The following is a 22,526-nucleotide window of genomic DNA, read 5'->3' as shown; positions in this document are numbered from 1 at the left end:
CGGAAATCTGGAGGCCCTCAAGGTCCCCTGAATATAAGAGACACTTAAGCATCCGTCTTTTATCAGTAAATGCTTACAAATTCATTTTTTCCCCTCGCCGCCAGGCGTAGTGGAACGCCTGCGCCCGGGTCAGTCTGGCGGCCGGGTCGGCGCGGTGCATTGTGGGCTCTGTAGTTTCCGCTGCCTTCATGGTGGCGTGAGTGTTGCGTGGAGTGCGGTGGTGAGTTGCTGAATGAGGTGAACTTCGTTTGTTAGCGGTCGGTACTCAGTCAAGGCAGCGCCATTCCTGGACTTCTCATACCTGAGTTTTTGGGTCGGCTGACTCTCCACCTCTCTAGCCCTACTCGCCTTGGGCGAGTTTTGCCGCCTGGGTTATGTGGAACGAGGGCCCCTAGACTTTGGCTTTCGCCGCTGTCATTGCTAGTGAAGTAGTTGGGGGCTCTGGGTCGCAGTTTCGACTTTACTCCCCTTTTCCAGCAGGTCTTCCTTGAGCTCCTGCCCCATTTCAGGACGTTTCTGATCCACGTGAGTAGAACTGGGCATTGCTCCTTGTGCCTCTTCTTCAGATTCGTGGACTGGAATGTTATAGACCCCAGAGGATTCCTGCTCTGTACCGTGGTTTGGGGCTTGCGACGTTGGATGTCCGGGGATCGTTATTTTATAGAGAGAACTCACCTGCCTTCGTTGCTATTAAGTAGCCTCAAAAGCAGCACCTTAATTTCTAAGGAAGAAACGGAAATCTTTTTAAAAGTTGCACTTTCACTCTCTGCCTCTGACTTCCAAAACCTTAATTTTGCTGTAGAAGTAAGGATTTTTGGTGCTGATCTCACTGCATAATGACTTTCTGTTTGTCTGGCGTTGGAAGCTTTACTAAACTTTGGAAGAGCAAGTCGGTATGGCTAGGCCCAGGACACTCTTACTTGTGTCTCTTTCTCACAGAGTTCTGTGGCATCAGGAACCACCAGAGGTGGTTTTCTCTTAAAAAAACATGTCTGCAAAATACCAAATCAATTAATCTGCTAATTGCCAAGGCCAGACATCTCAAAAAAGATGAGGACAGTAGTAAGCACGTTTCTTCTGGTTTTTCTGGTCTTTTTTCAGCAGGAGCAGCTAAGAAGAGATCACAGATGAATCGTCAGAATAAAGATCATGAATTGCCACCTGTAAAGAACACTATACAACTCCCAACAAAACCTTTGAGGTCAGAGGATTGGGATAAACTTAAGGAAGATTTCAAAGGAAAGGTCAGTTTTGAAAGTTGGATCAGTTCACAGATGGCCCACCATCATAGCTCTGTAGATGTGGCTAAATCTCTGCTGGCATGGGTAGCGTCAAAAAACAATGGTATTGTAGGCTATGATTTACTGGTCAAGTATTTATATCTCTGTGTCTTTCATAAGCAGACATCAGAAGTTATTGATATTTATGAAATCATGAAAGCCAGATATAAAAATTTAGAGCCTGGAGCATACACTCTTCTCATCCGGGGATTAATCCATTCAGACAGATGGGGAGAGGCCTTGCTGCTGTTAGAGGACATCAAAAAAATTATGATCCCTTCAAGAAAGAACTATGATGACTGTATCCAAGGAGCCCTCCTTCATCAAGATGTAGACATAGCTTGGAATTTGTATCAGGAATTGCTATCTCATAATCTCATTCCTATGTTGGAAACTTTAAAAGCCTTCTTTGATTTTGGAAAAGACATAAAGGATGATCACTATTCAAATAAACTACTAGACATTCTTTTGTATCTAAGAAATAATCAGCTGTATCCTGGGGAGTCATTTGCACACAGTATAAAAACATGGTTTGAGAGGTAATTTTGATTTTTCTCTATATGTATTTATTTTGATATATATGCTTTAAAAGTAGCCTTTCCTTTCTGTTGTTAATTTCTGAGAACCATTTTATTCAGACTATAGTTCTGTTTCTTAGTAACTTTTTTTCCTCTTTAAGACAAAATTTTCTCTCTTTAAAAAAAGTAGTAGTGGCTCAGCCTGTGGCTCAAGTGGCTGGGGAGCCAGCCACATACACCGGAGCTGGCGGGTTCGAATCCAGCCCGGGCCTGCCATAAATAATGACAACTACAACCAAAAAACAGCCAGGCATTGTGGTGGGCTCCTGGAGCCACTTGGGAGGCTGAGGCAAGAGAATCGCTTAAGCCCAAGAGTTTGAGGTTGCTGTGAGCTGTGATGCCAAGGCACTCTACCCAGGGCAACAGCTTGAGACTCTGTCTCAAAAAAAAAAAAAAAAAAGAAAGGGTGGTACCTGTGGCTCAAGGGGTAGGACGCTGGCCCCCATATACTGGAGGTGGTGGGTTCAGACCGGCCCTGGCCAAAAACTGCAAAAAAGAAAAAAAAAATAGTGGCATAAACAATTTGTGCTAATCTCCTCCCATTACATAAAAAGGAAATTATAGAGCACTTTTTGTTTTATGTGTTTGTTACCTTTAAGTACAAGGATGATTGGTTTTATTTTCTTAGGTATCAAGTAAGATATGAGTACCTAAGAATAGTTAGTACTTGTGACCAGAGTTCATAGCAAGGAAAAGCAGTAGTATTTGACTAGAGTTGTCCTTGGGCCATATCTGTATTTTCAGAAGTTCCTCTGAAATCTAGTGACTGGGATAGTGTGCTTATATTTATTCTGTTTAACCTCTGTATTTCATCAACCTAAAAGGTAAGAGTGCAGAGGGGAATCCTGACTAAGGGCCTTACGTGAGCATTAAAATGGAAAATCTTTATCCTTTTAGTTTGTTTTAGATCTTTCCCATCATTTGAGTGCTCTTTTTCAAAAATTCTCTTTGCTTTCTCTTTGATGTTTTTTTTTTTTTTTTTTGAGACAGAGTCTTACTATGTCACCCTCGGTAGAGTGCTGTGACATCACAGCTCACAGCAACTTCAAACTCTTGGGCCTAAGCGATTCTCCTGCATCAGCCTCCCAAGTAGCTGGGACCATAGGTGTCCACCACAACACCCGGCTGTTGTTGTTGTTGCCGCAGTTGTTTAGTTGGCCCAGGTGGGGTTCGAACCCGCCAGTCTCGATGTATGTGGCTGGCACCGTAACCACTGTACTACGGGCACAGAGCCTTCTCTTTGATTTTATACTTGTTACTTACTGGCTATATACCTATATATTGCTTCAGTCTTTTATCTCTTCATTAATTTGTTTCAGGCTCTTTCCTAAAAATTCATTTCTTTCATCTGTTTTTCCCTTTCTTTTTATTCTATATCACGTATACAGAGCTTGGAAGTGGAAATTATACTTAATTATCTTAACTTATTGAACATAAACGGGGAGGAGCTAGGTGTGAAATCTTTGAGTGCCAAGGCATTTGGACTTTATTCTTTTATTAAGAATGTCAGTTTTGAAATTTTAGAAAGGTAATTGCCAAAACAGTGATTGGAGAAGTATTAAGATTGGCAATAGGGCGGGAGGAGGGATCTGTTTGGGTATAATTTTAGGTTTGGGTGTGAGATGATGAGGTCTTGAGTTAAGAAGTAGGGAGGGTGTATAGAAAAACTAGTCAGGATAGTGTTGGGTGCCTATAAGCCCAACTACTGGGAGGCTGAGGCAAGAGAATTGCTCAAGCCCAAGAATTTGAGGTTGCTGTGAGCTATGACAGCATGGCGCTCTACTACCAAAGGCAACAGAGTGAAACTCTGTCTCAAGAAAAAAAAAAAAAAAAGAGGCAGGGCATGGTGGCTCATGCCTATAATCCTAGCACTCTGGGAGACAGAGGTGGGTGGATTGCCTGAGCTCAGCAGTTTGAGACCAGCCCAAGCAAGAGGGAGACTCCCATCTATTAAAAAAAAAAAGGTAGTCCCAAACTACTTGGGAGGCTGAGGCAACACAATCACTTGAGCCCAGTAGGAGGAAAGGATAAATTTTTTTTCTTTTTTTCTTTTTTTTTTTTTTTTTTGGCCGGGGCTGGGTTTGAACCCGCCACCTCCGGCATATGGGACCGGCGCCCTACTCCTTGAGCCACAGGCGCCACCCAGGAAAGGATAAATTAATTGAACAAAGAAATTGGTAAGTAGTTTTGAATGCCTCCAATTGGACTAGGCATTGTCTTTTGTGATATAAGATCTATTAAGGGCAGCGCCTGTGGCTCAGTGGGTAGGGCGCTGGCCCTGTATACTGAGGGTGGCGGGTTCAAACCTGGCCCCGGCCAAACTGCAACAAAAAAATAGCCGGGCGTTGTGGTGGGCACCTGTTGTCCCAGCTACTGGGGAGGCTGAGGCAAGGGAATCGCCTAAGCCCAGGTGTTGGAGGTTTCTGTGAGCTGTGTGATGCCACGGCACTCTACCGAGGGCGATAAAGACTCTGTCTCTACAAAAAAAAAAAAAAAAGATCTATTATGATATTCTTTTTAATTAGGAGTACCAGACAGTTAAATAACTGTGGTGTATAAGAGGAGGGAAATTATTCCATGCAGGAGTAATCTCTGGCAGGTTTATGGAGAAGGTCAGAGTTGGATTTGGTTTAGAGCCTATACTAGGTCAGCTGCTTTCTGTACAGCTTCAGTGAAGGTAGGTTTAGACTTGAAGAAGGGTCAGATGACCAACTGAAGAGAAGAAGGGTATCTAGAGTGGAATGCTGTCAGCTACTTACCCCATCACAGGGTAGCAGTCATTCTGCTAATTAAACTATTCCAGGGAAGTACTTTGAACTTTGCAGAGGTCTTCCCTACAGAGTTTGTAAATATAATGAATTACGTTTCAGTTCAGTAAGAATCTGACCTTCTGATGATTTGGTTTGCAATCTTCTTTGTAGTGTTCCTGGACAACAATGGAAAGGACAGTTTACCACAATCCAGAAAAGGTAAAGGCCACTATTTCATTTATTTTCACTTGTTTGATTCAGATTTAGTACCTTTTGTTACTATTGATTTTTAAAAAACTTTTTTTTTTTTGAGACAGAGTCTCATTTGTCACCCTTCGTAGAGGGCCATGGTGTTACAGCTCACAGCAACCTCCAACTCTTGGGCTTAAGCAATTCTTTGCCTCAGCCTTCCAAGTAGCTGGGACTACAGGTGCCTGCCACAACACTCAGCTATTTTTTTTAGAGATGAGGTCTTGCTCTGGCTGGCTTAGGCTGGTCTTGAACTTGTGAGCTCGGGTAGGCTACCCGCCTTGGCCTCCCAGATTACATGCTAGGATTACAGGCATGAGCCACCTCGTCTGACCTTGCCTGGCTATTTTTTAGAGATGGGGTCTTGCTCTTGTTCAAGGTGGTCAAGAATCCATGAGCTCATGCAATCCACCCACCTCAGCCTCACAGAGTGCTGGGATTACATGTGTGACTTTTTTTTTTTTTTTTTTTTGAGACAGTGTCACTCTGTTGCCCAGGCTAGAATGATGTGGTGTCAGCCTAGCTCACAGTAACCTTACACTCCTTGGTTCAAGTGATGGTCTTGCCTTAACCTTCTGAGTAGCTGGAACTACAGTTGCCTGCCACAATGCCCAGCTAATTTTTCTACTTTTAGTAGAAACAGGGTCTTCTCTTGTTCAGGCTGGTCTGAAACTCCTGAGCTCCAGCAGTCCACCCCTGTCTTAGCCTCCCAGTGTGCTGGGATTACAGGCATGAGCCACCTCTCCAGACCTGATTAAAAAATACTTAAGAACACCTTAGGACTGGGCCTGATGGCTCGTGCTTGTAACCCTAGCACTCTGGGAGGCCAGGGGAGGTAGATTGCTTGAGCTGAGGAATTCTGAGACCAGTGTTAACGAACCCACAAAGGGGGTTTCACTGTTACTCACCGTACAGAAAGCCAATTACTGAGAAAATGAGGATTGTCTAGAGAGAAAGGATTTATTTCAGAGGCCTTGTAAACTGGAGGAGGGAGGAGCACTGGCTACCTCAAATCCACCTTCCCAATTAGTAGAGTCAAGGTGTTTTTGTGGAGGTGAAAATGAATAATGTATAAAGGGAGTGAACCCCATTGCACATTTGGGGTGGAGTGCAGGGTACAAAAACACAGTGAAGAATCATGCTAGTACATGCATCCCATAAATAAGAAATGGTGAACAAATCTCTCTTGGGTGGGGATTTTATTATTATTATTTTATTTTTTATTGTTTTTGAGTCAGAGCCTCAAGCTGTTGCCCTGGGTAGGGTGCCGTGGCATCACAGCTCACAGCAACCTCCAACTCCTGGGCTCAAGCGATTCTGCCTCTGCCTCCCAGGTAGCTGGAACTACAGGCGCTTGCCACAACACCCAGCTATTTTTGGTTGCAGCCTGGCTATTTTTGGTTGCAGCTGTCGTTGTTTGGCAGGCCCAGGCTGGATTTGAACCCACCAGCTCATTTGTATGTGGCTGGTGCCTTAGCTGCTTGAGCCACAGGTGCTGAACCTATTATTATTTTTTGAGACAGAGCCTCAAGCTGTTGCTCTGGGTAGAGTGCCATGGCATCACAGCACACAGCAACCTCCAACTCCTGGGCTCAAGTGATTCTCCTGCCTCAGCCTCCCAAGTAGCTGGGACTACAGGTGCCTGCCACAACGCCCAGCTATTTTTTGGTTGTAGCCATCATTGTTGTTTGTTGGGCATGGGCTGGATTTGAACCACCAGCTCAGGTGTATGTGGCTGGCACCTTAGCCACTTGAGCCACAGGCCCTGAGCCAAGGGTGAGGATTTTAGTATTATAATGTTCTAGGGGTTAATTTTTTTTTTTTTTTTTGATACAGAATCTCACTTTGTCGCCCTAGGTAGAGTGCTGTAGTGTCACATCTTACAGCAGCTTCAAACTCTTGGGCTCTAGTGATTCTCTTGTCTCAGCCCCCTGAGTAGCTGGGACTACAGGCAACTGCCATAATGCCCGGCTATTTTTAGAGACAAAGTCTCACCCTGGCTCAGGCTGGTCTCGAACCTGTGAGCTCAGGCAGTCTACCCTCTCGGCCTCCCAGAATGCTAAGATTACAGGTGTGAGCCACCATGCCTGGCCTTAGGGGTTAATATTTTTCATTTTTTTAATAGCCTTGTGCATATGCCCAGTGGCTCTTGAGCACAATCTGCAGTGGGATATCACTTGTCTTTCTCCAGGGGTCAATCTGGTAGAGAAAGGAGCTATAGTTATCTCAGGGCTGTTCCTGGGAAAAACTCAGAAGACTTGCATCAGTGTACAGAAAGTTACAAAGTTCTGTTCAGCAATTTGTGCTGTGAGACCTCTTTGTCTCATCTCTACTTTATCTAAGCCTGTGTTGCTAGGCCACTGGAGCTGAGATAACCCTCACTGTTTCATCCCTGTCAAGTCCAGGCCAGTTAGCTGCCTGCTTCAGTTCTAATGGGAACACTTAAACCTTCTGTGGAATTTGAGGGGGCTAAGACACTTGAGAATTGTAAAATTTTGGTAATAAAGGTGGTTACACCAGCCTGAGTGAGAGCAAGACCTTTCTCTACTAAAAATAAAAAAAACTAGCTGGGCATTGTAGCAGGTGCCTGTAGTCCCTGCTAATTGGGAGGCTAAGTTAAGAGGATCACTTGAGCCAAAGAGTTTGAGATTGCTGTGAGCTATGACCCCACAGCACTCAACCCCAGGGCAACTGAGTGAGACTCTGTCTCAAAAAAACAAACACAGAAAAGAACACCTTAGGGGTAGGATAATTCAGAGTTTATAATTAGAATAACTGACCAAAATCCATGTTTTGCATGTGGAGACTTTGCAGTGATCAAAATGATTTTCTTGTAAGCACTGTCATCCTATGTGAAGCCTTAGAGGTGTTTTCCCATAGACATTTGGGGCCCATTTGTGTTTTAGGAATTATTTTCAACCAGATACCCATCAGTTTACTTTTTTGGGATTTCTTGCACACTGATACGTGATATCAGGTTTGTAAAAATCAGATGCATGTGATGATTACAAAGGTTTGATCTTTTTTAAATCACCTTTGATTTCCTCATGTTTTGGGATTATTCACTTTAGAAAAAAGTTGTCCAGGACATTATACAACATAAACAATTATAATTACAGTGGTCAGTGTTCCAGCTGTGGGAAAACCATAGAGTCTATTGAATTGAGTCCAGAAGAATATGAATTTCTCACAGGAAAAATCATGAAGGATGTGATCGATGGAGGTGATCAGTACAAAAAGACAACACCTTGGGTGAGTCTAACAGGTTTTATTACCTTCTTGGATTGCCCGTCTAGTGCAAGGGGTCAGCAATTTCTGTAGAAGACCAGATAGTAAATATTTTAGGCTTTACAGGCCATATGGTCTTTGTTGCAACTTTTCACTCTCCTTTTATACTTAAAAATCATAGTCAATAAGCTTGGCGCCCGTAACTCAGTTAGTAGGGCGCCAGCCACATACACTGAGGCTGGCAGGTTCAAGCCTCGCCCAGGCCTGCTAAACAACAATGACAACTGCAACAACAAAAAAAAATAGCCAGGCGGGCACCTGTAGTCCCAGCTACTTAGGAGGCTGAGGCAAGAGAATTGCTTAAGCCCAAGAGTTGGAAGTTACTATGAGCTGTGCCGCCACTGTACTCTACCCAGAGTGACATAATGAGACTCTGTCTCAAAAAAAAAAAAAGTCATAGTCAATACATAAATGAGTTGGTGTGTTCAAGGTAAACTTTATTCATGAAAACAAGCAGTATGCCAACCTGCTTTTCTGCCAACCATTCAGAGCAATCACTTTAGAATTATGTAGAATAAATGGGTTAGTATCATCTATTGATGTCAGTCACATTACATCTGGGCATAATGAGTACACTTAAACTAAAAAGATAGGTGCTTATATTTTCTCTAAGTGTTTCCAGAAAACTATGTTCAGGTAGACTCCCATGAAGACACTGGTTTCTCCCAACATTTCTATTCAGGAGGCTTGGTGCCTGTGGCTCAAGCAGCTAAGGCGCCAGCCACATATACCTGAGCTGGCAGGTTCAAATCCAGCCTGGGCCCGCCAAACAACAGTGACGGCTGCAACCAAAAAATAGCCAGGCGTTGTGGTGGACGCCTGTAGTCCCAGCTACTTGGGAGGCAGAGGCAGGAGAATCACTTGAGCCCAGGAGTTGGAGGTTGCTGTGAGCTGTGATGTCACAGCACTCTACCCAGGGTGACAGCTTGAGGCTCTGTCTCAAAAAAAAACAAAAACGGGTGGCGCCTGTGGCTCAGTGAGTAGGGCGCCGGCCCCATATGCCGAGGGTGGCGGGTTCAAACCCAGCCCCGGCCAAACTGCAACAACAACAACAACAAAAATAGCTGGGCGTTGTGATGGGCGCATATAGACCCAGCTAATCGGGAGGCTGAGGCAAGAGAATCGGTAAGCCCAAGAGTTAGAGGTTGCTGTGAGCCGTGTGACGCCACGGCACTCTACCCGAGGGCGGTACAGTGAGACCCTGTCTCTACAAAAAAAAACAAAAACATTTCTATTCAGGAGAGGTTAGTATAACTTGACAAAATTATTCACATACTCTCTTATATGTTGACTGTGATTCCCACTCATTTATAACAACTTTGTTTTGCTAATCTTTAATACTTTATGCTGGTTCACTGAGATCTACTTGAAGAGGTAAGCTGTTTTCTTTTGGTCATCTTGGGGACTGTTTGCCCTAACCCTAATCATTTTACTGAATCTTTAAGTGTTCTGTCTTCTCACCTTGACTTAAAATTTTTGGAAAATGTCCTGAGATCATGTAAAGATCTTTAATTTCAGAATAAAGTCCAAATCTGGTCTATGAAAACAATATCTCCATTTTATAGAATTCTTTTTAGCTAACCTTGTTGATAGAATGAAAGTGAACATTTATCAATTTATCATTTATCATTTATTTATTATCTTATATCTTATTTTGTCCTTGGAACTACCCTATAAAGGTACTGTTTTATTTCTATTTTACACCTCACTAATAAAATCTGGGTCTAACTAAACCCCAGATCTTTATCATTATACTCTATTGCCTCTCATACAAGGACAGCCTATACTTTCATATATGCCCTACAGCCAACTAGTTTTAGCAGCTCTTAATTAAATACCTTAGTAATTGCTGTTAATAAAATATGATTTAAACAAACAAATGTTATTTTCTTTCAGCAAACATCCATTGAATGTTTATGTGTATCTTCTAAACTGAGTGTTATGATAAATGTGGTTGTGTAAGACATCCTGTCTGCCACAAAAACTTACCGTTTCTCTTGTGGGCTAATTGAATACTCCTCTCACCCTCCAAGTTTTCATATGACAAAAATTTCAACCTACAGAAAAAAAGAAAAAAATAGCAGAATGTACTACATACTCTTTGCTTGGAGTAAGTGTTAATATTATGCCACATTTGCTTTTTATGTGTCTGTTTTTATAAACCATTTAAAGGTAAGTTGTAGACACGATGATACATTACCTTAAATATTTCAGGGTATATCTTCTAAGACTAAGAAAATTATGTTATTAAATACCATTATCACATTGAAGAAGAATAGCAGTACTTCAGTACTACCCTGTTTACCCGAAAATAAGACATCCTCCAAAAATAAGACCTACTTACAGGAAAGATAAGACGTCCCCTGAAAATAAGACCTAGCGCATCTTTGGGAGCACACCTTAAAATAAGACACTGTCTTATTTTCGGGGAAATGGGGTATGTAATAAAAACTACACATTTAAATTGTCCCCACAAAATGTATTATACAACTATGTTTTCCCCTAATTCCAGGTTCAATTAAAGTTTACTTATTTATCAGTCTGCCTGGCCTTTTATTTTGTTTTCATGACACTGACTTTTTTTTTTTTTTAATGCAGTTTCTGGCCGGGGCTGGGTTTGAACCCTCCACCTCCGGCATATGGGGCTGGCGCCCTACTCCTTTGAGCCATAGGCGCCACCGGACACTGACTTTTTGAAGTCTGGATGAATAGTCTTATACAAAGATTCTCAAATTTTGTCCCTCTGAATCACCTGAGGAGCTTGTTAAAAAGCAAATTCTGATTTAGTTGTTGGGAGTGGGGCCTGGTATCTATAGTGTGGATAAACCTCCAGGTGATGTGATTTTTGGTCTTTGGATCACATTTTGAGTAGCAAGACTGTGGACTGGCTAGTTGATCATTTTCTCTTTATTAGTTTGGTTTGAATGCTTTTGGATATACTGCATAGGTGATGCCATGTGCTCGCACTGCATCACGGGCGCGTAATACCAGATCATCCTCACCATTGCTGATCTTGATCCATCACCTGATTAAGTGAATGACTGGCAGGTCTCTTCTTTGTAAAGGTACATTTCTTCTTTGTAGTTAACTAGTAATCTGGGGAGTAATACTTGTAAGACCATGCAGATATGCTGTCATACATCAACTTTTTGAATTAATTTTTATGGGTTCATACTAGTACCTGTTTATGGAGTACATCCATTAACTTTTTTACCCACGTTTTCAGCATCATGGAGATAATCCCTGCCTTTGGAGATTGTCAAGTGATAATTTTCTAATTAATTTATTCCTGCTACGTTTATTAACTAGCATTGTTATTCTACAGAAGTTTTTACTCTTTCCCCTTTCTCCTTTTTTTATTCACTGTGTTAGACTCCATTACTGTTACTATTCTTTTTGATACTGAAATTGCCCTAAATTTAGCCAGTAGGAGTGCCTTCAATCCAGCTCCTCTCTCTTTTTGATACCTGATTATTTTTATGTATTCATTTTTTTAGAGACAAGGTCTCATTCTTTTGTCCAGGCTAGAGTGCAGTGATAAGATCTTAGCTCATTGCAGCTTCTAACTCTTGGGCTCAACCTCCTGAGTAGCTGGGGCTACAAGCATGTACCATCACACCTGTAAAATCAATCAGTTATTTATTTATTTATTTATTTATTTGAGACAGTCTCATTCGGTTGCTGCAGGCTAGAATGCCGAGGTGTCAGCTTTAGCTCACAGCAACCTCAAACTCCTGGGTTCAAGCAATCCTCTTGCCTCAACTTCCGCCTCAACAATGCTCTGCTATTTTTTCTTTTACTAGTAGAGATGAGGTCTTCTTTTGCTCAGGCTGGTCTCAAACTCTTGAGCTTAAGGGATCTGTTTGTCTTGGCTTCTCAGAGTGCTAGGATTACAGGTGTTAGCCACCACACTGGGCCTCCAATCAGTTTTTGACCTTCTCTGTGCTTTCTGGAACAACAAGATGTCCCAGGTGCTTACCTGGAAGTGCCCCTGCCCCAGTCATGGAATGCCTAATTGAACACTCTCCATAGCTAATGATTGCCATAATTCCCTTTTTTTGTGTGTGTGTGAATGTTAACTTTAATTCTAGATTAATAGAAGGAACATGTGCTAATTTTTCTCTGTTGATGGAGACTTAGAACCCAGAACAAATCTTTCCTCTGTATAGTATTAGTTGTAGGCAGGGGTGTCCAGCCTTTTTCTTCTCGGCTGCATGTTGGAAGAATAAGTGTTGTCTTAGTCTTAAGACACACATTAAACAAGCAAACACTAATGAAAGCTGATGAGCCAACAAAAAGGTCCAGGCATAATTTTCATGATATCCAACACCACAGATAAGCAAAACAGTCTTCACATAATCTGTATGTGGCCGTGGGCCTCAGGTTTGACACCCTCATATAGCAAAAAAATAGGTGTATATTTACCACAGTTTACAAAACATGAATATATTCCCAGAGGACTGTATATTTTATGGCAACATAAATGATTTTCTCCTTTTTTTCTTTTTCCCTACAGCTCCACTATCCTGTGTCCCAGTTCTTATCATCATCCTTTCACCTTTAGGCTGTTAACATGATAATAACAATAGTCACCCGTTATTTAATAATTACCATATGTCAGACACCTCTATTGCTTGTTATAGTTCCAACACTCAGAAAAATATTATAAAGATTTCACCATTTGGGAGATGGAAAAGCTCAGGATAAAAGCTTGGTTAGAGTGCAGAGAGGGCACATGGCTGGACTGATTTCAGGGTTTAGTTTTGTAAGACTGGGGTGAGGTAAAAAGGATAGGGATGAATCCAGAGCACTTCCAGGGGTAGCAATAGAACCAACTCTTTATCTGAGTCTAGAGGGAAGGAATTAAGGATTGTGGGTAAATTGTGTAGGTGGGGCAAATTTTTAGAGCATTTGTGCTGACCTCTAATTTGTGAAAAGAAAAGGAACAAATTGGATACTTGAAGATAAGAAAAAGTATGGTACCCTAAGGGAGCTTGAGAGACTTTTTAAGTTTCCGAAGTTTGGGTTATTTGTAAGAGGGGAAAAGTATTGCTAGGCAGTGCTAAAGCCCCAGCTGAGGCTGGAGAGCATAAGTTTGTAATGGCATTGATCTGTTCCGGTGAGTCATTTTTGGTAGTCCTGGGTCAACAAGGTGTAGAACAGAGAAAGCAGGTGGATAGGCTGAGATAGGATTTTACTGGGTTGGTACATTTCAGGGGAAAAGGAGTTTTAGGAATTCCTTAGGAAAAGGAATAGGAGTTGAGGATGTGAGAGGGTGTCTTCAAGTAATGGGCCATGAGATTGAGGTTGAAAAGAAGAAAGTAAAATAGGGGGGACCTCACAGATTAGAAGATACCGAAGCTCTTTGAGGTTGAAGAGCAGGCATAAAGGGAGTGAGATTGGCAATCAGGAGAGTTCAGTCTATGTCATATTAGAGTTAGGGTTCAGAGCTAGAGTGCTGTAGAGTGTTGACAAGGTCCAGGGTGTGAGAGTTGAACAGATATAGAAACGGTGAACCTGAAGTTATAGTTGGTCATATGGAGATAAGGGGTGGCCAGGTGTGGTGGTAGCTCATTGTCTATAATCGCAGCACTTTGGGAGATCAGGGTAAGAGGATGACTTGAGTGCAGGAGTTTGAGGATAGTGTGAACATTGTATCAGACCCTGTCACTATAAAACATTTTTTAAAATTAGCCAGGCGTGGTATTGCAGGCCTGTAGTCCTAGCTACTTGGAAGACTGCAGCAGAAGGATCTCTTGAGTCCAGGAGTTCTAGGCTGCAGTAAGCTGTGAGCATGCAAGGGAGAACCTATCTCAAAAAAAAAAGAATGTCCATATGATAATTATTTTTATTTATTTATAGAGACAAGGTCTCATTGTTTTGCCCAGGCTGGAGTGCAGTGATAGGATCTTAGCTCATTGCAGCTTCCAACTCTTGAGCTCAACCTCCTGAGTAGCTGGGGCTACAAGCATGTACCACCACTTGGCTATTTTTTCTTTTTCTTTTTTTTTAAGTTTATGTGGAGATGGGGGTCTTGCTAGGATCATCTTGCTAGCTTCAAGTGATCCTCCTGCTTTGGCCTCCCAAAGTGTTAGGATTACAGGCATGAGCCTGGCCATATGATAATTTTTAATAATAGTAATTACAGCCACATTTATGGAATGCTTACTGTGGGTTGGTTGCTGTACTTTGCCACTTAGGCTGGTAATGAACACTATGAGACAGATGCCAAATTCTTCATAAATGGAGAGATATAGAAAAATATAAATCAGGGGTCAGTGTACTATGGCTCACAGACCAAATCCAGTTTCCCCAGGAGCTGAGACTGCAGCTTCATGACTGTGCCTGACTAATTCTTAAGTTTTTTGTAGGGATGATCTGTCACTATGTTGTCCAGGCTGATCTTGATCTCCTGGCCTCAAGTGATCCTCCAGCCTTGGCCTCTCAAAGCACTAGGATTATAGGTATTATACTGTACATTTAAACTTGTAAGTTTTTTTTTATTTTTTTTGAGACAGAGTCTCCCTATATTGCCCTCGGTAGAGTGCTATGGCATCACAGCTCACAGCAACCTCAAACTCTTGAGCTTAAGCAATTCTCTTGTCTCAGCCTCCCAAGTAGCTGGAACTACAGGCACCCGCAACAGTGCCCGGCTAGTTTTTTGTTGCAGTTGTCATTGTTGTTTAGTTGGTCTGGGCCGGGTTTGAACCTGCCAGCCTCGGTGTATGTGGCTGTCACCCTACCCACTGAGCACAGGAGCTGCCCTTGGTGAGTTTTGATATATATATAGATTCATCACAGTCAAGATAATGAACCTATCTACCACTCCCCAAAATTTCCTCTTACAGAGGTGTTCAACATAAGGAACTAAGCTTACTGTACTGATGCATACATTTGGTGCATGCCTCAGGTCTTTGAAAGTTAGGTCAACTTACAAAGGTTGTCAACTGTGGAGGGTCTACTGTACTTTGTTTTTTGGTCTGGCTTGTTTCATTCTGCATAGTCATTTTGAGATTTCGTACATGTTTTGTATCTCAATTGTTCTTTTATTTTTATTGCTAAGTAATAGCCCACTATAAGTGTGTGGATATGCCACAATTTGTAAATTCATTCATTTTTTGATGGACATTGGGTTGTTTCTAGTTTGAGGCTATTATAAAGGTAAGAACATTCTTGCACAAGTCTTTGTACTTTCTGCTTTTGTATTACTTTCCTAGGGCTACCCTAACAAATTACCACAAATTGGGTGGCTTAACATGACAGATGTTTATTCTTTCACAATTGTGGAGGCTAGATGTCCTAAATGAAACTATTCACATGGCCATGCTCCTGAAGGTTCTAGGAAAGAATCCTTTCTTCGCTTTTCCTAGCTTCAGAAGCTCATCTGGCAATTGATGGTGTTCCTTGGTTTTAGCTGCATCACTCTCTTTCTGCCTCTGTCTTCATGTGGTCCTCTTCACATATGTATCTCTGTGTGACATCTCTTCTTATGAGAGCATCATTCATTGGATTTTGGGCCCACTCTAATGTCATGTGGCCTCTTAAGGAATTAAATTTGCAGTGACGCTTTTTCTAAGTTTACATTCTAAGGTTCCTGGTAGGCATGAATCCTGAGATAACTATTCAACCTACTACAGCTTTGCTTTTCAGGTAACTATTAGGATTAGAATGGTTGGGTCTTGTTATGGATGTATGTGTGTATCTTCTTTAGAAACTGCCAAACTATTTTCTGAAGTGGTTGTATTATTTTACATTCCCACCAGCAGTGTCGGGGGTTACAGTAGCGCCACATCCTGGCCAACACTTAAAATGTTTAATCTCTTTACTGCTACTCTAATACAGGCATCCTCAAACTTTTTTTTTTTTCTGTAGAGACAGAGTCTCACTGTACCGCCCTCGGGTAGAGTGCCGTGGCGTCACACGGCTCACAGCAACCTCTAACTCTTGGGCTTACGCGATTCTCTTGCCTCAGCCTCCCGAGTAGCTGGGACTACAGGCGCATCCTCAAACTTTTTAAACAGGGGGCCAATGCACTGTCCCTCAGACTGTTGGAGGGCCAGACTGTAGTTTAAAAAAAAAAAAAAAAAAACTATGAACAAATTCCTATGCACACTGCACGTATCTTATTTTGAAGTAAAAAACAAAACGGGAACAAATACAATTCACACTGCTGCATGTGGCCCACGGGCTGTAGTTTCAGGACCCCTGCTCTAATAGGTGTCAAATGTATCTCGTTGTGATTTTAATTTACATTTTTCTAATGACTAATGATGTTGAGCATCTTTTTATGTGCTTCATTGTCATCCATGACTTCCATATGCCATCCAAATGTCTTGTTCACATCTTTTGCCCATCTTAAAAATTAAGCATTGTTGTAAGAGTTGTTTATATTTTCTAGATGCAAGTCCTATGTCAAATATGTTTTACAAATATTTTCTTTCAGTCTGTGGTTGCCTTTCATTTTCATAACAGGGAGATTCTGATTTAATTGCTGTAGCTTGGTGAGGTCCCAGCATTAGGATTTTCAAAAACACCCAGATGATTTTAAAGCGCAGCCAGGTTCAAACACAACTGCTTCTAATGTAAGATTTTTAAGAACTCTAACATGGCCATGTTAGAGTTCTTAAAAATCTTACATTAGAATTTCAGTTTTAAATTGTTTCTTTGTAAGGGACAATTTTCAAAGAAAACCTCAGTTACAAGGTGAATTTTTAGGTTATCTGCTTTAAACATTTGTTTTGTGTAATTATAACTATAGCCAGCAGATGGCAATAACGTAACACATAAAAATTATTCTAGGTTATGGCCTGGTCAATTAGGTTAAGTGATTTGGGGAGTTTCTTTTGACATTAAACTAAAAGACATCTATGCCATTTTTTGTTTAAGCCAGGCTAGAGATGGTAAAAATGCGAGTTCTATATGTGAACTTTATGTGAACAAAGCATAACTCCAAGTAATTTGCATCCACTGAATTAACTTCATGAAACTAATTGAGTGAATTCAGTGAATATCAGCAAATAAATCTGAAGCTATGTGGGTAGTATTAGCTTAATATTAATTCAGTGAATATCAGCAAATAAATCTGGAGCTGTGTGGGTAGTATTAGCTTAATATTAATTAGGTTCTTTTTTTCTATTATTTTCCTTCATTTGTAATAGTAACAAATTACAGTCAGTTTTTTAATATATTCAACTAATAAGATAAGAATTCAACTTTTTTTTTTTTTTTTTGGGTGGGGGACAGAGTCTCACTTTGTTACCCTTGGTAGAGTACTGTGGCATCATAGCTCACAGCAACCTCAAACTCCTGGGCTCAAGCGATTCTCTTGCCTTAGCCTCTCAAGTAGCTGGGACTATAGGTGCCTGCCACAACGCCTAGGTATTTTTAGAGACTGGCTCTTGCTCTTGCTCAGGCGGTCTCAAACTCCTGACCTCAGGCAATCTGCCCTCCTCAGCCTCTCAGAGTGCAAGGTTTATAGGCGTAAGCCATCATGCCCAGCCTCAAGAATTCAACTCTTTAACCTTTTTATTTTGGAGACAGAGTCTCACTTTGTCACTCTCGGTAGAGTGCCGTGGCGTCACAGCTCATAGCAACCTCAAACTCTCGGACTCAAGTTATTCTCTTGCCTCATCCCTAAGTAGCTGGGACTGTAGGCCACAATGTGTGGCTATTTTTTGTTTGTTTGTTTAGCAGGCCTGGGCTGGGTTCAGAACCATCAGCCCCGAAGCATGTGGCTGGTGCCCTAACCACTGAGCTGTGGGTGTCCAGCCTATATACTTTTTTCTGTTTAAAAAACTTTTTATTTTTGAGACATTTTTGTCAAAAATTAAGGCAAAACATACACATTAGCCTAGGCCTATACAGACAGGATCAGGTTGGATCAGTATCCCTGTGGCCCTTGGTAGAGTGTAGTGTCATAGCTCACAGCAACCTCAAACTCTTGAGCTCAAGTGATTCTCTTGCCTCGGCCTCCCAAGCAGCTGGGACTACAGGTGCCTGCCACAATGCCTGGCTACTTTTGGAGACAGGGGCTAGCTCTAGCTCAGGCTGGTCTCGAACTCATGAGCTCAGGCAGTCCAACCATCTCAGCCTCTCAGAGTGCTAGGATCATCATTTACTTTCAGTTTTCAAAATGGAAATGGTTTTTTTCTGATCATGCAAATAATATTTATTAATTATAAAATAATTTCAGTTTTAAATAGCTATAAAAAAGGATAAGACAGTCTACTGTGGTGAACTTTTTTTTTTTTTTTTTGTAGAGACAGAGTCTCACCTTATCGCCCTTGGTAGAGTGCCATGGCGTCACACAGCTCACAGCAACCTCCAACTCCAGGGCCCAGGCGATTCTCCTGCCTCAGCCTCCCAAGTAGCTGGGACCACAGGCGCCCGCCACAATGCCCGGCTATTTTTTTGTTGCAGTTTGGCCAGGGCCGGGTTTGAACCCGCCCCCCTCGGTATATGGGTCCGGCGCCCTACTCACTGAGCCACAGGCACCGCCCCCTACTGTGGTGAACTTTAATAAAACTTTAATCACAGATAGTTCTCCATACTCCTTTGATTTAGAATTTCTAAAACCTTTAATGACTTGGGATTCTCTTTCCTAAAATAGAAAAGAAGGAAGGCAAGTCATCAGTGGAACATTTAATTTAATTTTTAGGGTTAAGTTTAAATCACACCATTTGTTCTGCTTGATAATATCTCTTCAGGTAATTGACAGAGGGGAAGCCTTCTGGTATTTCTCCAAATACAGATTTAAGACAGGACATATGACTCAAATGAAATATCAGCATAAGAACTGATCTAATTTAGGTTTTGAGTCGTTTTTTCAGTTTTTAATTTGAAGGGCAGATATCCCAATAGTGGTTGAGAGTAGTAGCTGCAAACTGTGAAAAATGTGAATTGAGCTCTTTATCACAGTCTCCAGAACCTTCTGTTTTCTCTTTCTTGGGTTTGAAGAGCTTATCATCTTTAAATTGAACCATGTCTGTACTTCAGAATTATGGTTTAGAACTATACCTTACAGGTAATTAAATTTCTCAGATTCTTTTTTAACCTCTTAGAGTGTAGCAATGTCATCATCGCTCACTGTAACCTTAAACTCCTGGGTTTAAGCAATCCTCCTGTCACAGCCTCCCAAGTAGCTGGGACTACAGATGCATGCCACCATGCCCAGCTGATTTTTTTATTTTTTGCAGAGACAGGGTCTCACTCTACTGCTCAGGCTGTGCTCTTCCTTAAGAATCAACTCCTCATCTGTTCAAGTTTTATCAGGAGATTATAATAATTCAGTCATGTGTTCAGGCTGCATTTCTAATTCTAGTTCTCTTGCTGTTTATACCACTTCTGCAGTTACTTCCTTCAAGTAGTTCAAAAGGGTTGGAATCAACTTCTTCCAAACTCCTGTTAGTACTGATATTTTGATCTCCTCCATGAATCACAAATGTTCTTAACGGCATCTGAAATGGTGAATCCTTTTCAGAAGGTTTTCTTTTTTTTTTCCAGAAGGTTTTCGGTTGACTGCTCTAATCCATCAGGAGAACTGCCATCTATTGTGAATAGAGCCTTACAAAATGTCTTTCTTAAAATAATAAGACTTGAAAGTCCCAATTACTTATTGATCCATGGACTACAAAATAGATGTTGTGTTAGTAGGCATGAAACAACACTGATTTCCTTGTACATCTCCATCAGAGCTCTTGGGTGATAAGGTGCATCATCAGTGAGCAGTAACATTTCAAAAGAGATCTCTTTTTCTGATTAGTAGGTCTCCACAGTGAGCTTAAAATATTCAGTAAACCAGCTAGGCACAGTGGCTCATGCCTGTAATCCCAGCCTTCTGGGAGGTGGAAGCAGGAGGATTGCTTGAGGCCAAGAGTTTAAGACCAGCCTGAACAACATAGTGAGACCCCCATCTCTACCAAAAGTAAAAAAAAATTAGCCAAGCTCGGCACCGGAAGCTCAGTGAGTAGGGCGCTGGGCCACATACACCGAAGCTGGCAGGTTCGAGCCTGGCCCAGGCCTGCTAAACAACAATGACAATTACAACAAAAAATAGCTGGGCATTGTGGTAGGCGCCTGTAGTCCCAGCTAACTCAGGAGGCTGCGGCAAGAGAACCACTTAAGCCCAAGGGTTGGAGGTTGCTGTGAGCTGTGACGCGATGGCACTCTACCGAGGGTGACATAGTGAGACTCTGTCTCAAAAAAAAAAGAAAAGAAAATTAGCCAGGCTTGGGGCCGTGTACTTGTAGTCCCAGCTACTTGGGAGGCTGAGTCAGAAGGATTGCATGAACCCAGGAGTTTGAATTTGCAGTGAGCTGTGATGATGCCACTTCACTCTAGCCTGGGTGACAGAGCAAGCCCTTGTGTCAAAAAGCAACAACTATAACAACAACAACAATAAAAATATTCAGTAAACCATCTTTCATCATACAAAATATGACAATTAAGTTTGTGAACTTACCACCATGCACTGTACAAACAACTTGGTAAGGTTTCATCACCTTGGCATATCCATGTGTCATAGTTGTGTTCATTTCAATGTGAGGTAGTATCTTGCTGCATGGTGTTCGTTATCGTTTTGTGTTTGTGTGCCATATGATGATAGTTCTGATGGTCATTCCAGAAGAAGAGTTCCAAAATTGCTTTGAAGAATGGACTAGGCACTGGTGTCAGTGTGTAGCTTCCTAAGGGAAGTACTTTAAAGGTGACTATAGTGATATTCAGCATTGAGGTATGTAGCACTTTTTCTAGGACGTTTGTGAACATAATGTCAGACCTTGTGTGTAGAACATCATTCCTCCAAAATGCAGGGTAGAAGGGAGTATTTGTATTCTTGGAGAAGTTTAAGAGACCTTTGTAATTATACTAATTCTGTTTCTTAATTAGTTTTAACTATGCTTTTTTAAAAAGTATTTATACAAGGCTTATTATAACCTAGTCACTGTTATGCATGCTTTCCAAATACTAACTCATCTAACAAATATCTTTATAATAACTACGGGAAAGTTACTTTAGCACTTGTGTTCTGTTGCCTGATTTTTCAACAGAGAAGATTAGACCAGATGATCTCCAAGGCCCCTTCCAGCTCTGCAACTTTCTGTTGCCAGGCAAACTAAACAATTAAGGTTTTCCAAGTGGGAGTAGAAATGAAGGTGGAGCCCTGACAGTGCAGAATAGACCAGGAAGTTGTGATTTAGGTAAATAAAATGGTCTGTATCTAGTGTAATGTCAGTTTGGAAGGGAGGACAGGTGGTATCAAATCATTGTTGCGGTTTCAATGGTATGAACTCTTTTGACTACCTCTTTGTCTTTCCTTAGTATTTAAAGGTAGAAATTATGAGTTAAGTGTTGAGCAGAGCATGCCAAACATTCTTAGTAACCAGCAATCCTTTCAAGGTAGAGGTTTGGCCAGTGGTTCTTCTCCAAGATTTTAAGAAACAGGAAATAGAAGAGTTAAGATTTGGTACAAGAAAATACCAGACTTCAATCTGATCAAGCATTTAGAACTAACTACTAATTTAAAGGAAATATAGGGGGCAAAGGAATACTTTAATTACACCTCAAGGATAAAATCACCAAATCCACTCTATGGGGAAACTACAAAACAGACAACCCAGTTTTTTCCAGTAAATTAATTGCAAGAAAAAAAAGAGATGGAGCAAGAACAGAAGCAAAAGGTTGCTATTATCTCAAATGAAAATAGTAAGACTTGAAAGACTTGAAAGTAATATGACTCAAATGAAAATTTGAGGTAATAGCAACCTTTTGAAGTGTAGGGATTGTATTCTTGATTTGAACAATCAAAGGAATCTGAACAGCAGTAATTGGAGATATTAAGAAATTATTGTTGGGTTGGGTGCAGTGGCTCATGCCTGTAATCCTAGCACTCTGGGAGGCCAAGGTGGGTGGACCACTTGAGCTCAGGAGTTTGAGACCAGCCTGAGCCAGTGTGAGACCTTCTCACTACAAAAATAGAAAAATTAGCTAGGTGGAGGGTGTCTGTAGTTCCAGTTATTTGGGAGGCTGAAGCTGGAGAATTGCTTGAGCCCAAGAGTTTGAAGTTGCTGAGGGCTATAATGACAAACCACAGCATTCTACCTCCCAGTGACAGAGTGAGACTCTGTCTCCAAAAAAAAAAGAAAAGAAAATCATTGTTGATTTTTTATTTAGGGGTAATTATGCCAGTCAGTTAAAACTTTTTATATTTCAGAGCTAAACACCAAAATATTTATGGATTAAATCATGTGATGTCTGAAATACGCTTCAAAAATTACTGGGACAGATGGGACTAGATGGGGTTACATGTCTGGCATTGAGTTGATAAAGTTAGTTTTGTTTTGTTTTTTTTTTGAGACAGAGTCTCACTATGTTGCTTCCGGTAG

At 41.4% G+C, this 22,526-nt stretch overlaps 1 protein-coding gene across 4 annotated transcripts in view; it reads left to right on the top strand.

Annotated features, from left to right (window-relative positions):
* Window positions 1-195: 195 nt before the first annotated feature.
* The window catches only part of PRORP (protein only RNase P catalytic subunit), a 137,578-nt gene continuing 115,247 nt past the window's right edge, over window positions 196-22,526 (top strand). Inside the window, exons 1-3 of one of the 4 annotated variants that reach the window (XM_053594443.1) lie at window positions 197-1,819; window positions 4,780-4,827; window positions 7,977-8,109. In XM_053594443.1, the coding sequence (XP_053450418.1) occupies window positions 837-1,819; window positions 4,780-4,827; window positions 7,977-8,109 (1,164 nt within the window). In that variant the 5' untranslated portion in view covers window positions 197-836. Of the gene's footprint in view, window positions 1,820-4,779; window positions 4,828-7,976; window positions 8,110-22,526 lie in introns of all 4 variants that reach the window. The other 3 variants (XM_053594445.1, XM_053594444.1, XM_053594446.1) reach the window with 3 other exon arrangements.

This window comes from Nycticebus coucang, chromosome 6 (genome assembly GCF_027406575.1).
Source record: "Nycticebus coucang isolate mNycCou1 chromosome 6, mNycCou1.pri, whole genome shotgun sequence".
In the NCBI taxonomy this organism is placed as follows: domain Eukaryota; kingdom Metazoa; phylum Chordata; class Mammalia; order Primates; family Lorisidae; genus Nycticebus; species Nycticebus coucang.
This window is presented reverse-complemented; position numbering and strand designations above follow the sequence as displayed.